The sequence below is a fragment of the Hemicordylus capensis genome, chromosome 16 (assembly GCF_027244095.1).
Source record: "Hemicordylus capensis ecotype Gifberg chromosome 16, rHemCap1.1.pri, whole genome shotgun sequence".
In the NCBI taxonomy this organism is placed as follows: Eukaryota; Metazoa; Chordata; class Lepidosauria; order Squamata; family Cordylidae; genus Hemicordylus; species Hemicordylus capensis.
In genome coordinates, this window is record NC_069672.1 from 4,615,391 (window position 1) to 4,631,155 (window position 15,765).

At 47.8% G+C, this 15,765-nt stretch overlaps 1 protein-coding gene across 10 annotated transcripts in view; it reads right to left on the reverse strand.

The window, feature by feature from the left end:
- Positions 1–15,765, reverse strand: part of FHAD1 (forkhead associated phosphopeptide binding domain 1) — a 74,066-nt gene that overhangs the window by 43,894 nt on the left and 14,407 nt on the right. For 8 of the 10 annotated variants that reach the window (XM_053281274.1, XM_053281275.1, XM_053281277.1 and 5 more), the window contains 4 exons: positions 14,869–14,933; positions 13,120–13,347; positions 7,689–7,812; positions 5,082–5,212 (listed from right to left, as the gene is read on the reverse strand). In XM_053281274.1, the coding sequence (XP_053137249.1) occupies positions 5,082–5,212; positions 7,689–7,812; positions 13,120–13,347; positions 14,869–14,933 (548 nt within the window). The remainder of the gene's footprint in view (positions 1–5,081; positions 5,213–7,688; positions 7,813–13,119; positions 13,348–14,868; positions 14,934–15,765) is intronic. The other 2 variants (XM_053281279.1, XM_053281278.1) reach the window with 1 other exon arrangement.

The window sequence follows — 15,765 nt, forward strand, 5'->3', positions numbered from 1 at the left end:
TCATTCATTCATTCATTCAATTTCTAACAAAAAAATGGCTCAGGGAACACAGAGAAATAACAAATAAATAAGATGGCTCCCTGTCCCCAAAGGGCTCACAATCTAAAAAGAAACATCAGATAGACCCCAGCAACAGTCACTGCAGGCACTGCGCTGAGGGTGGACAGGGCCAATTACTCTCCCCCCTGCTAAATAAAGAGAATCACCACATTAAAAGGTGCCTCTTTGCCAAGCTAGCTGGGGTCCAAATTTTTTACCAAAATTTTAGGCTCCAAAAAGCACCTCTGCTCCTTCGGATCCTTTTCTGGCACATAGGTGGAGGGTCATAGAAGAGTCTTCTCTCATCTGCACTGAGATATGAACGGGGTAAGAAACAATGCGAGCAGTGTTCCCGTTAATGGGATTCCCAGATGTTGTTGACTACAACTCCCAGAATCTCCAACTGCAATGGCTTTTGCTCAGGGATTCTAGGAGTTGTAGTCAAGAACATCTGAGAATCCCTATTAAAGGGAACCCTGGAGCCCTCCCCAACTGCTCAGAAAGGAATCCTTACCTTCTCAAAAATGGCAGTGGGGATAAATGAGACCTCCGGGGAGGAGATCTGTATGATGCTGAGTGTTCTGCTCACCAGAGGGCTGGGAGTGCTCGCCACTGGCGAACTGGGAAGTGGATTGGTTGATGCCCAATGATCTATGTTTCTGGAACTCTTTGAAACGTGATATGAGGGCTGGGCTCCCATTCCCCTCAAAATTTTATAACCAACATATGGCTGGGGGAGGGGGTTGCCCCCAGTGACCCCCCCCCCTCCTACAGGCTCTGCCCCCATCCCACTTAGATGGGGCACATGGGAGGAAATACAATAAATCAGAATTTCTTAGGTCCTCTTTAAAGCCGACCTTTAAAGATGTTAAGCCACGAATGTCTACAGGGAGCGCATTCCACAGCCCAGGAGTGACTGCAGAAAAGGCCTGCTCCCAAGTCACGGCCAGACAAGCTGGCAACATCCAGAGACGGACCTCTCTCTAGGACCTTGATGTGCGGTGGGGATCATGCAGAAGAAGGGGCTCTCTCCGGTAACCCGGACCTAAGCCGATTAGGACTTTAAAGGTAATTACCAGCACTTTGTTTTTTTGCCCGGAAACCTACTGGCAGCCAATGCAATTGTTTTAAGACAGGCATATCTAGCGGCTGCATTTTGGACCAACTGAAGTTTCCGAACTACATACAAAAGCAGCCCCACGTAGAGCGCATTGCAGTAGTCAAGCCTAGAAGTTACCCGAGAGTGCACCACAGTTCTGAGATCATGATCTTCAAGGAACGGACGCAGCTGTCGTATCAACCAAAGCTGATAAGACTTTAAACCTTTTACAAACTGGGTGTCATTTTTCTTTTTAAAATTAATAAATAAAAGGAGCTAAATGATTGCATAAAACTTGCAAATGGCACTTTAAGAATGTTTCTTATAGCAGACAGCCCCGCTGAAGAGATGCAAGGCAGACGACTCAATCAGCTTTTGACTTGCTGATAAGTACAACCGTCACACACACTGCTTAGGCCCCTCCAGGAAGCCTTCTCCATGGCAAAGTCTTTTCGCCCCTTCACTCATGAGGAGGGCCAGCAACCTTGAAGTCTGCACTCGTGAACTAAAGTAAAGTGTGTCATCGAGTCGGTGTTGACTCCTGGTGCTCACAGAGCCCCGTGGTTGTCTTTGGCAGAATACTGGAGGGCTTGACCATTGCCTCCTCCCATGCAGTCTGAGATGATGCCTTTCAGCATCTTCCTGTATCACTGCTGCCCAATATAGGTGGTTCCCATAGTCTGGGGAAAAGACAGGCAGGGATTTGAACCAGCAACCTCTGGCTTGCTAGTCAAGTCATTTCCCTGCTGCGCCGTTAAGTGGCTACTTGTGAACTACACATAATTAAAGATAGGAATTCTCTCTCTCTCCTACGCAAAGAGTCCTCTCCAGTGGGCACTAACTGGCAGTTTGATGTTTTGCTTAAATAATGGTATCTTGGCTCTCCAAGGATTGCCAACTGCCACTATTTACCTGTGTGCTTCTGTTCTTAATACACTTAATCTTAGTTTGTTGCAGGAAAATAGAACACAGTGGATTACTTTCCGACTGGTGCTGTGCTCGCACGATGAACCAAGCTGCACTAGTGACAGAAGAAGATTACGTCGCTGTGTTAAATCACAGGGATTTCCGAAATTGTAATAGCCCAACACTGGTCTGGGCTGCAAAGTCCAGACAAAGCACGAGCCAGGATGTAGAATCAGAGTTAAATCTTGGTTTCACATCCTGGTTTGTGAGCCAGAATCAAATCAAAGTCGCCAGCTTTGCACGATCTGTGGAGCGACGGTACAAAAACAGGTGGAGGGCCGAAGCTGAGTAGGCCTGGGTGTTGGACGAGGACCGGGAAGACCCGAGTTCGAATCCCCATTCAAGCATGAAACTCACTGGGTGACTCTGGGCCTGTTTGAAATAAATGAGACACTTTTCTCAGGGGCGGAACCACCACTGCACACTAGGAGGGGTTCAAAGAACCCGAGCCGCTGGGCTCAGGGGCCGCGCCTACCGCCCCAGCCACATTCCCTGCATCTGACGTCAGGTGCAGGGGGCGCAGCTACATCAGCAAACACACCCCATGTGCAACCAAACTCTGTTTTTGAAAAGCTTCCAAGCCTGTCCGGGAACACGTCTCTGCTTTTGCAAGCAGGGAGAGGCGCTACTGGCTGTGCTGTAAACATGGCACCAGCCGAAGTTCAGTTGCAAACGGGGCGCGTGGCCCATTTGCTAATGTGGCCACGCCCCCTGCATCTGACATCAGATTCAGGGGGTGTGGCTTGGGTGGCGGGATGAGCATGTCCTCACTCCACCACTGACTTTTATCCTTTATTCATTTATTTATTTATTTATCTATCTATCAAATTTGTACACTGCCCTAAACTTTCATCTCTGGGCGGTTAACAAAAGCATAAAACAAGTTAAAATATATACAAAAACTTAAAACAATTTAACACTGTAAAAATCACCTACAAACCTTAAAATTTTAAAGAACTGAAAGTTCTTTAACTAGAACTCCAATAAAGCCCATCTACTAACCAGCAACAGCTTCACCCCAACTGCCCTAAACGGTCACAGATTCACCCCATCTGCATATGGAATCCCCACATCCCAATTACTCCAGTGCTTTTGCTGCCTCGTCTACGTTTACCCCCAGGACAACCTCCGGGGCAACTTTAAGCCTCACCACAAACATCAATGCAAACCAATATTTTCTAATTGTAATCCTAAAACAAAACCAACTCCCATTTCATCCCAGCCGCCACCCCCATCCTCAGAGACGTCACCCTTTTTGACACTGGTGGAACTGAATGTAGCCTAGATGAGGATCTCCAGGCACTGACCACAACCAGACCTGCTTAACTTCAGCCAAGAGGGCCCATTTCAAGCACATGCCCTAGGCCTTGGGCCTGATGCAGCAAGGCTGTTCTTATGTTCTAACTCCAGCAGGCCCAGAAGTAGCAGGTAGGCGATGAAAGAGATGAGATGCCACACAGCACCTGTGCTCAGGGAAAGGCACTGGCTCTCAGCTGGCTTCTAGGCACAAACCATCACACTGGACAGCCCTGGGATCCCTGCAGCAGCACTTCATTCCATTGGGGAAACTGTCGAGATCTTCCAAGGAGGCTGATGAGCAGGTCAGTAATGAGGAACTGTCCCCTTAATTTTAATGGGATTTAGGCTGGATGCTGCCCAAGATTTTAAAGTGTGGGTCGCCACTACATTGTTTTAGCTGGCAGGCAGCAAAGAATTGCATAAACTTGCCAGGGTGCTTTCCAGATTACACCCTGCAACGGGGCTGCAGCGAATCTCTGAAGTGTGCTTCCGCACTTCCTGTGTTGTGACACCACAGTCCCTACGCTGACAGCAGGGCGCCGCTCACATTTCCGAAGCCTCATTTTGAATTTAATCGCTGCGATGTAGTGCTAGGACGTCGTATATCCGGGGTAAAGAAGGTGCTGTTTTTCGGGTGGTTAGTTTCTGTGAGTCTGCTCCCCCTGCTGTTTACGTTTTGGAAGAGATTTGATTGAACAGAAGCATTTTGCTTCTGTTGAGCGGCTAATCTGGAAAGCGCCCAGGCTGAAGTTTAGGTGCACCCACTCAGGCAGTTCACTGGTTTCCCCACCTGGACGGTCTGGTCAGTCTAGTTCTCCACCTGGGCAACAACCGGATGCTTTCCTTCCAAATATCCCCACTGCTCCGCTGCCCTGTCTGTGTCCCAGAATCCCAGTCTCTGTCCCTACACTGCCTCTGGCACTTTCTTTCCAAGTGCTGATTCCATTCTGCTGGGATGCAGACCTCCAGCACCCAGCAGCCCAGACGTCTGATGCTCCATGCTGGTTTTCCAATCTGGAAAACAGACTGCGGGGAGGGAAACAGGTTTGGAATTAGAACTCCCCTGACTTACCCTTCTGAAAGTGGTTAGAAGAGCACTGGAGAAAAACATAATTCCTCGCACGGTTCTGAAAAGTCCGTGAGGGGTGTAAGGATGTAGATAATGAAGGTAAATTGGAGCTCCTTGGAGGAAGAGTGGGGTATAAATGTAAAAATAATAATAATAAATCAGAGCCAGCGTGGTGTAGTGGTTAGAGTGCTGGACTAGGACCGGGGAGACCCAAGTTCAAATCCCCCTTCAGCCATGAGACTTGCTGGGTGACTCTGGGCCAGTCGCTTCTCTCTCAGGCTAACCTACTTCACAGAGTTGTTGTGAGGAGGAACCTAAATATGTAGTACTGGGCTCCTTGGAGGAAGAACGGGATATAAAACCTAATAAAATAAATAAATAAATAAACAAACAAATTTATTCTCCCACTCCCTCTACATCAGGTCTGCTCAACTTCGGCCCTCCTGCAGATGTTGGCCTACAACTCCCATAATCCCTGGCTACTGTATTGGCCCCTGTGGCTGGGGCTTATGGGAGTTGTAGTCCAAAAACAGCTGGGGGGCCTAAGTTGAGCAGGCCTGCTCTACATACAGTGAATCCAATTAGTGTTAGAAACATAGAATCATTAACCTGGGCAGAAACATGGGCAAGCTGGCTGTCCTTCTCTCTGCTTTCTCTCCTTAGTTTATCAGCCTCCATTTTCAGCTGCTGGATCTTTTGCTCCTTTGATGTAATGTCCTTTTGCAAGCTGGTCACCAGCCCTGTGGGGTAAGAAACAACAGCAGTGGGATAAAAGCCTAAGAACAGAACAAACTTACCCAAAAATTTAAAAAAAAAAATCTTGGAAAGAATGCCTTAAAGAAAAAAGAAATAACCCGGCAGCCAACAGCCTAGCAAAGTGCCAGTGCTCCATGAGATGAATCGGTGAGCTGCATTGGTCTAGAACTTGGTGGTCTAGAACGTGCTGCGGACAAGTTCTAGATCAACGCAGCTCGCCGGTGTGTAAGTATGTGTGTGATTCTGACAAGCTCCTCTTCCCCCAGAAGCTCTTAGTGTCACCTGAAAATATGTCCCTGAGAGCGATGAAACCGTCAGGGACATATGTTTAGGTAACACAGAGCACTTAGAAGGGAACAAGAAGTTGTTGAGTCGGAGTTCATTTGGGAGCTATTTATTGATCTTTATTTCTGCCTCACGTTTTAATCCAGAAGGACTCCTAAGGCAGCTTACGTAAAAGAATACAACTGAATGTTGTATCCGAGCAATGCTTCTAACATTCAACATTGCTCTTGGGTGGCCATCTCCCCAAACCTGGGTTCAAATCTCTGCTCGGCCAAGAGGCTTCATGACTGATCTTGCCTTTTGTCAACCTAGCCTACTTCACAAGGCTCAGGTTAAAATGCAAAAACCGCGTGGATGCCACCCGGAGCTCTTTGGAGGGAGGAAAGAGAAGAGAAATAGGATAGATAAATAAATCATTGGGGTGTGCAGAAATGCTTCTGTTGATACAAAAAGAGCCATGCAACATTTTATGCACATAAATGAGAATTTCAAGGCTCAGCGACTCCTCCTCAGAGGCGTCTCACCCAGCGAAATGTCGAACAGCAGCAAAAAATTGAGATGTGCCAGTTTTGCAGACTGAAAGGGTTCTACCAGGGTTTTCACCTCGTCTGAAGAGCATGAAGCCATTTCTGGACTTAGGTTAAGAAGGTCTTGGCCTGGGTGGGAGACAGACAGACTGCCTGCCTGCCAGCAGCTCCACACATAATACACTCTGACCTTCTCAAAAGGAGGAGGATGAAGAAATGAATGGTACTCAAGTGACTCGGACCCAAGAAGTGGAGAGAGCTTCCCTAAACAGGCACAGAGGCCATTCTCACAGGCAGCGAAGGCCAGGCTAGGCTTGGCTGCCCATGAGAATGGCCGGTAGCTGCGAGGCTATCAACAGTGTCTCGGCGGCAAACCTGCTAGGGTTTAGTTAGCCATGGGTTGCCGACTGCACGCTAGGGTTGCCAACAGTCCCGTCTGGCACAGCATTTCCCCTGTATTTTGGCTCCACCATAATTAGGAACATAGGAACATAGGAAGCTGCTATATACTGAGTCAGACCACTGGTCTATCTAGCTCAGTATTGTCTTCCCAGACTGGCAGCGGCTTCTCCAAGGTTGCAGGCAGGAATCTCTCTCAGCCCTATCTTGGAGATGCTGCCAGGGAGGGAACTGGGAACCTTCTGCTCCTTCCAGAGCGGCTCTATCCCCTGAGGGGAATCTCTTCCAGTGCTCACACATCAAGTCTCCCATTCAGATGCAACCAGGGCAGATCCTGCTTAGCTATGGGGACAAGTCATGCTTGCTACCACCAGACCAGCTCTCCTCCCAATTGCGTCCTGGGAGGAGGAGCAGGCAAGGAGGCAAGCACAAGGGAGGCAGGAATGGCGCTGGCAGGCAGGGCCATGCAGGGGGGCCGAGGGGTCCCCCTTCCTCCGCCATGACCCCTCGCCTCTGCCAGTACACGCCCAATGGGAAAGTTCAACTCTGCCTGTTCCGCCATCCTGTGCCATTCCAGCTAAGAAAGCGCCCCCCTGACTCGCGGAGTCAGGGGAAGGAGCGGGGAAGAGAGCGCAGAGCAGCCAGGGGACGCATCGCGGTGCCTTTCAAGGGAGGGTGCACCCTCCATCCCTGCCGGCTCCTGTCCGCGCACGCGAAGGGGCGACAGAGACGGCAACGGGCGACCAACACGGTTCCTGCTGCCCCTTCTCCTGAGCTGCCTCGCAGGGTTGCTTGGCCCCATGTGGGAACAGTAGAGAATTCCAAGCCCCACCCCTGAGATTGCCCCGCCCCCAAGACTCTCCCACCCCCGCTTGTGCCCCGTATTCAGGAAACACAGTGGGGACAATGGGAACCACCTTCACCCAGTAACTACTCGTGTGTCAGCACCAGCTGCTCCCAGCCCATGCTGGCACAGGAGTGGGCTCCTGGCCATCGCCGGGGGTGTGTGTGTGTGTGTGTGTGTCCCCACAATGCATTCTGCACTTGCATGGTGCATTGTGGGGTTTCCAGGGGACAGGACCCCCATACCTCTGCTCTGCCAGTGGCAGCCACAGATTGCCGGGGCGTGCAATTAGCGGGCCCAGCAACTCCCAGGGGATGGTCTGCGTGGAAGGCGAGCTTCCACTGCCTTCCCTGCTGCCCGCCCTCAAGCCCCTTAAGGGATCGTGAGAAAGGGCTCGTTACCTACCTGTAGTCAGAGACTGGCTCTTCTTCAGAGACTCGTTCTCTTGCTTCCAGTGTGCAATCTGCAGGTCTCGTTCAGACACGGAATGATACAAGACTTCACTGGTGTTTTGCTCCAAGCCAAGAATCTATTGCCAAAAAATGATGATAAGAGCAAAGGCAGTGGCTTTCACATCCGCTTCCACTACATTACGCATTTCTGTAGCACACAAGTTAACCCTTGCTAACTGGGCAAAGAGGCAACTTTTAATGTGGTGATTCTCTTTATTTGGCAGGAGGAGAGTAACTGGCCCTCTCCACCCCCAGCACAGGACCCCCAGTGACTGTTGCTGGGGTCTCTCTTGTGTTCCTCTTTAGATTGTGAGCCCTTTGAGGACAGGGATCCATCTTATTTATGTATTATTTCTCTGTGTAAACCACCCTGAGCCATTTTTGGAAGGGTGGTACAGAAATTAATTAATTAATTGATTGATTGATTGATTGATTGATTAAAATGGCCTGCTAAACTGTTCTGGTCTCTACACACCCTCCGAGCCTGTAAGGCAAGACTGTAGACTGAAAGAGCAACTCACCCAGTGAGTTTTTCCAAATCTAACAGCCCATCTGCTGTACTGGCCTGCTTCATTGTGGTGTTTGGGGATGTCAGCGTGGATATTACTTAGCTACCGTGGCTGACTCTTCCTCTATTTCTTTGCCTAATCCCCTCTTAAAGCCATCTACATTAGCGGCCATCACCAGAAACCGATTATGCATTGTTCCATCCTGTTCCAGAAGCCAATTATGCATTGTGTGACGCAGTCTTTTCTTTCTTTTTGTAATTAAGAAACAGAAGCAGTCCTTTCTTTTGTCTCTCCTGATTTGACTGCCAATCAAATTGTCAATGAAATCAATTGCTGTTTGAGGACTCTGGGGTTCTAGTATGCTGACAGAGAAAGAACAACGTCTCTCTATCCACTTTTTCTAAACTATGCACCAGTATTCCCTCCGAGACGTGCATGTGTGCACACGCTCACATGTTTTTTGAAATCTGCTCAGTTGAATTTGGATCTTGCTCAGGTTTAATCAGGAAGGTCCCACTCTGAATATACATGTCACACACTGCCTTGATACTGCCAGAAGAAAACTCATTCCGCACACACAAAAATTAGAGGGAACACTGCTATGCACATTAAAAAAAACTGCTCCCCCTTAGTTGTCTTTCTTCTAAACTAAAAACACTTCCGCTTTTTCTCATATGGCAAATTCACACGACTGCCAGCATGGCAGTAAGCCAGTCACGTGTGAGTAAAATGTTGGGATGTGAGAACGCTTGCTCACACTGGCCATGCCATCTAAACTTAAAAAAAAATAAAATACTTTGGGCAGTTTTTCCTGTGTTTAGATTTAATTTTCTGAAGGGGAATTAATTAATTGTTGGGAATTTGTAATGTTCATTCAGGCCGATAACCAAAATAAAGATAGACAGATAGATTCATTCATTCATTCATTCATTCATACCAACTTCAAGCAAACTTCTGTAACCAGGAATTGGCTTCTGTAATCAGGAATTGGCTTGAATTCTGTCATCAGGAATTGGCTTGACCACATTGCAAAAAGTCGGAGAAACAGTGCAAGAACTGGGCTTGGGCTCGACAGGAGCGAGCGCTCTTACATTCTGACATTTTACCTACATGCTGCTGGCTTTCTGAACAGCTGGCGGTCATGTAAACCCTTCCAAAGAGGTGGTGTTCCAATTTCCCAATCCGTTTGATCGCCCTCTAATGTATCTTCTCCAGTGCTATAATTGCTCCTTAGAGATGGGCAGCTAGATCTGTGCTCGGCATTCCAATCCAAAAGTGACTGGACCACTGTTCCCTGTAACAGGGATTCCCAGATGTTGTTGACTACAACTCGCAGCATTCCCAGCTGCAATGGCCGTTGGCTGGGGATTATGGGTGGTGTAGACAACATCTGGGAATTCCTGTTAGAGGGAAAACAGGAATGGACCATCAACATGCTGAAAGGGCTTTACAATTCTGGCAGTCTTAAATGCACTCACTCTTCAAAGTGCGTAAGCGGTGGAGCTTTGGGCCAGAGAAATAAAGAATAGACAACTATTCTTTTGTCCCCAGCCCTGCCATCTGCAAATAATAATTTTGCTGGCATGCTTTATGGGCTGGTTGGTTGTAAGGATTGTTGCGATAATGGAAGGGAAGCTCTCAACAGCACTATCCACATGCAAAATTGTAGTATTATTTTATGTTGTGTTGTTTTGTTTTATGGCTTGGCTTTGTTTTATGGCTTGGCTTTTTCATTAGTGCTGTGCAAAACAGCCTATTAAAAGGATGCTAATCTTGACCATATGCTTACTAAGATGTTATTTTATGCATAAGGAATAAAAGAATTACTAGACAGTCTTTTGAGTGTATAGTAGGCAGGAAGGGAGGCAGAGGAGATAAGACAAGTTTGAAACGGATAATTTAAAAACCTTTGTATGCTTGTCTTTTGCTACAGTTTTTTTAAAAAAACTGTGTTGGTATTCTTAATACAAAACCCGGTTTATTTCTCTTTAAAGAGGCAGAGTCTCAAATGGAGGCCCAGAAAGTGGTAACTTACTGTCATCTATCTATCTATCTATCTATAATCTATATATAATACAGTAAGGACGTATGTGGCAAGCCCCACCCACACAGTGATTTATCAATCGGAGGTAACAGAGCAGAAGCACCGTGGTGATTGGGCAGTGGGGATTCCATATGCAGATAGGGAGGAGGAGCCTGTGATGGTTAAGGTCAGTTGGAATACAACTGTTACTGGCCGGAAGATGTGCTTGATTGTAGAGCAGAGAAGGATGGATGGATGGATAGATAGATAGATAGATAGATAGATAAGATAGAGGGCATGGGTCTGCAAAGAGAGGGGTCGTGATGGAGGAAAGGAGAAGCAGGCTGCCACTGAATTAGATGAGGAAACAAGATGAACAAGATCTGTTAGAGAGAGCAAAATTTAAAAGAAGGGAGGGAAGGGAAAAAAGACAAAGGGGACGAGAGAGCAGAGGAGAGAAAGAGAGAAAAAGAAGGGAGGGGAAGTGAGAAAGGAGGAAATGCGAGGGACGGGGACGGGCCTGTCAGTGGCCTGAGGGGAATGAGTGGCCATGGAGGTGGCAGCGAGGGAGGGCCCAGTCAACTGCCGCTGCAGCTGCTTGGGGGTACTGTGGCCATTGGTGGAGGGAGGCAGGCAGGTGAGGCATGGGCCCAGTCAACCGCTGTTGCTGCTCCTTCAGGGAGGAGCAGGAGTGGGGCTTGGGTGAGGAGCAGTGTACTCTCTAACTTTTTCATCTGTGGGCAGAATTAGATTTGTTCTGGGCAGCAGTATCAAGGCAGTGTGCACGCACATGCATCCAGAGTGGGACCGTCCTGGTTCAACCTGAGCGGGATCTAAAATGAACTGAGCGGATATCAAGAAATGCGTGAGCGCGCGTCCATGCACACACCTTAGAGGGAACACTGGTGAGGAGGTCTCTGGGGTTAGGGGGCTGCGGCTTGGCCAATTGGCGCTGGCAACGCAGCAACTGCGACCAAAAGGGGTGAGGGGGGTGGAAGCAATGGGACCCAATGCATTAAAACCCAATGCATTAAAAAAACCCTACCACAATTAAAAAACCCTGGAAGGACAGGCCAAACAGATAAGTCTTAAAGGCTCTTCTGAAGGTCAATAAAGAGTTCAGATTACGGATTTCTGCAGGGAGCTCATTCCACAGCCCAGGAGCGGCTACAGAGAAGGCCAGCTTCTGAACTGCGCTCACCCTGACTCTGCCCTAATGGGAAAATGCCTCTGCAAAGCCAAGGATGGTCTCCCAACCACCCCACTCCCAGCTGAGGGCAAAGGCGGTTATCTGTGAGGCACTAGACTTGGAAGAGCTGGTCTTGTGGGAGCAAGCAGGACTTGTCCCCTTAGCTAAGCAGGGTCTGCCCTGGTTGCATATGAATGGGAGACTTGATGTGTGAGCACTGCAAGATATTCCCCTCAGGGGATAGAGCTGCTCTAGGAAGAGCATAAGGTTTAAAGTCCCCTCCCTGGCAGCATCTCCAAAATAGGGCTGAGAGAGATTCCTGCCTGCAACCTTGGAGAAGCTGCTGCCAGTCTGTGAAGACAATACTGAGCTAGATAGACCAAGGGTCTGAGTCAGTATACGGCAGCTTCCTATGTTCCTATGAGGCACTCTGTGGAGTGCTGCACCACGTGGAAATCCCTGACCCCTGCCCTCGCCCTCGCCTAGCACTGGGGCTCTGCTTCTGCTCCCACAGCTCAGTGGGAAGGAAGAGCACACCCTTTGCATTACGCAGCGCCTCCTGCAGACCAGTCCTTTCCGTTCCCAGCTGAATGGACATCATCTCGCAAGGCTGGGAAAGCTTTCCTCCTTCCTCAGACTTTGGAAAGCTGCTAGTGGTCAGAGTTGGCTAGCTGGGCCAATGACCTGGCTCAGAATAAGGCAGCTTCATACGCAGGGGAAAGGCCAAAGTTCAGTAGCAAGGCACACATTTGGCATAGAGAAGGTCTTGGGTCTTGGCACAACTACTACCTCAGGGCTAGGAAAGACCTTGGCCTAGGACCATGGATACTTGCTATAAGAAGAACCTCTCTTGTACCCGGTAAAGGTCAAGTGTGCTGTCAAGTTGGTGTTGACTGCCAGCGCCCACAGAGCCCTGTGGTTGTCTTTGGGAGAATACAGGAGGGGTTTCCCATTGCCTCCTCCCGCGCAGTATGAGATGATGCCTTTCAGCACCTTCCTATATCGCTGCTGCCCGAGAACACACTGGCGGGGATTCGAACCGACAACCCCGGGCTTGCTAGTCAAGTCATTTCCCTGCTGAGCCATTAGGTGTACCAGGTACATGCTTGTTAGCAGAAGAGAGGATGCTTCTTATCTTATTATAAAATTAATAATAATAATAATTGTAATACGAATCAGCAGCACTCTGGGTGATGCAGATTTTACACGCCTGGTATTACAGACATGCTGAACAGACCCACTTAGAACCCCACACGTGAAAACACCCTATTCAGACATAAAGCCTCTTCCCTCTGCATCAGGGCTGTAGCTATAATTGAGCGGATGGGTTCAATGAACCCGGGCCCCCTCAGCTCCCAAGGGCCCCCAGCTTCATCCCTCTCTATTTTTGTCATGATCTCCCTCACTCCGAGGGTCCTCCAGGGAGAGGGGTGAACACGGGACCTCTATCTGCTAGTTACACCCCTGCTCTGCATGCTCCAGTGGCCTCCTTGGAGGAGGAGGGAACACGCGGGCCTGGCTCGAGGCTCCAACCTGACCGCTAAGCCTTGATGTCTGAAATGGGTCGGAATATGCAAGCATCTCAAGTGAGGTTTTGCGAAAGCAAATCCCAACAGGGCGATCTGAGCCTCCGGCCCAAGGGTGCCTCTGGGAAACCCCATACCTGCGCCTTCAAGCCTTTAATCTCTTCTGCCTTTGCTTCAAGATCTTGGTCAAGGCTCGCCAGCTTCTGATTGATTTCGGCATCCCTCCTGGACAGGCCTGCCATCTTCTCCGTCAGTGCAGCCAGCTCCTCCTGGAGATTTGCTATTACCGTATCTTTGTGATGGGACTCGCTTTCGTAGCCAGTGAGGCGGCTGATTTCATTTCCCATTTTCAAAATTATTTCATCCTGTGTGCAAAGGAATGTCACAGAGATCTGAGAGTGTAATAGGGTGCTTGTCCCACCAAGATGCCAAATTACTATATTCTAGCTATTGTTAACTTTCAGCAGACCTCATGAAAGTGAAAATGTTGCTTTAATTTGTACCCCATAAAATGATATTGTAATCATGGGGTAACTGTGTACCCCACACGCTTGCCCAATTTAAAAAAGCCATCAACAGTATTAAATAACTCAGAAAAAGCACTATTTATTTTCTTAGTATTAACTAACCTAGGGAAAACACATTAACATTTGTATTTAACTCAGGGGGGAAAACCTTTTCAGGAATATATATTTTCTTTTATATATCTATTTTTTTAATTACAAAAACAACATTAACCATTTTAAATTATTTGCAGTGACACTCATGGGGGGGGGGACTTCTCAGAAAACAAACATCAACACATTTTTAAAAAAAAATATTACAAGGCACATAGCTGCATTGTAGTGAGGTACCCTGCACAAGCAATGGTCCCCAGGCTTTCTGCAAGATCTGCAATCTAATGTGCTTGGGACAAAAACTAAAACATCTCTTCCCCCCCAGTTTGCAGATTGGTAGATTCAGAATTTGTAGCCAATGGCCCCCATTGCAGCTCTGATGGAGTTGTTCGGATGCTGGGCTTGTAGCATTTGTCTTTTAACTTGAGCATTGATCAGAAGGTGTCCAAGTCCGCCTTGGGATTTCCTTAATGAAAGGCGGGGTATACATCTAAATAAGCTCAGTCCAAAAGAGACGCCATCTTCCTGCAGGTGATTTCTGATTCCAGGCTGGGAAGTTGCCTATCCAAGCTAGAAAGCCAATTGCAACATTATCGTATATGTGCCACTCTGGAGTGCAGGCAAGGATCTGCCGTTCAGTACTTTGTGGAGTGTCATTACATGGTGGGTACCAGAGCAAGGTCTTTTCGGTGGTAGGGCCCCATCCTCTCCCCAGTGGGCTTCATCATTCCCCCCTTTTTGTGGCTTTTATGCACCATTTAAAAAGACATCATTGTTCTGCAGAGCTTTTCCAACTGTTTTTATCCATGAAACTATAGATGTTTTCACTGACAATGTTGGATTGGTTTTACTGAATTTCATTTTACTATATTGCTGTCAGCTCCCTTATGCTGGCTTTTAACTGGAAACGTTGGGTAAGAATCATAATAAGTACATACATAAACATGGATGGCTCTATCAACGAAGAATCCTCAAATGGCTCCAGATTTGGGAACCCTGTTTGAACACTTTTGAACCTTATAATCCAGATCCTTGGATGGACCTTCAGCCTACTCCCTCTAAGCCTTTCCCTCTAAGCATGACCATGTGTCAGGGCTTTCTCCCAGAATGCTCTGCTTGCACCTAACTGAGCAATGAAGCAGACAACCATCTAGGAATCATGGACCTAGATGAACTCTTCCTTTAGGGGGGTGCCATTTCCTCACAAAATGCTGTTTGGTTACCTGGAAAAAACAGGGGATACTGTATACTTCCAAATATGCACCTCACCTTTTCCTTGAGAAGCATGTCTCCTTGATGAGTGTTTGTCAAAGGTCCAGTAGATGATCCATTTCCTGAGTCAAAACAGATACAAAACACTAAACCAAAAACAAAGGGAATCTGAGACACACACTCAGCAAGAGAGTACATTTTAGGTTATGATACATGCATGTATCTCTCTGCAGCTCAGTTTCAAGCGCTTTTAAGGCCCTGCTGCCTCAGAACCATATCTGAGCATATGAAAGGGGAACAGCAGCACGACGTTTCATTACTTAGCACCTTTTTTATTTTGTTTTTTGCTTCATTTTTATTAATTATTATTATTATTATTATTAATTATTATTAACATTTATATCCTGCTCTTCCTCCAAGGAGCCCAGAGCGGTGTACTACATACTCAAGTTTCTCCTCACAACAGCCCTGTGAAGTAGGTTAGGCTGAGAGAGAAGTGACTGGCCCAGAGTCACCCAACAAGTCTCATGGCTGAAGGGAGATCTGAACTCGGGTCTGCCCGCTCATAGTCCAGCACTCTAACCACGACACCACGCTGGCCTCTTGGCATATTTAGCCGATATGCTAGCTGTAACTTTATCATGGCCAGTTAGTCATGCTCTGGTAACCCCATGTTTAGATTACTGCAGTGCATTGTACATGGGGCTGCCTTTAAAAATGGTTCAGAAACTGCAGTTGGTCCAAAATAGGGCTGCAGGACTGGATATTTGAGAGCCAGCGTGGTGTAGTGGTTAGAGTGCTGGACTAGGACCAGGGAGACCCGAGTTCAAATCCCCATTCAGCCATAATACTAGCTGACTCTGGGCCAGTCACTTCTCTCTCAGCCTAACCTACTTCACAGGGTTGTTGTGAAAGAGAAACTCAAGTATGTAGTACACTGCTCTGGGCTCCTTG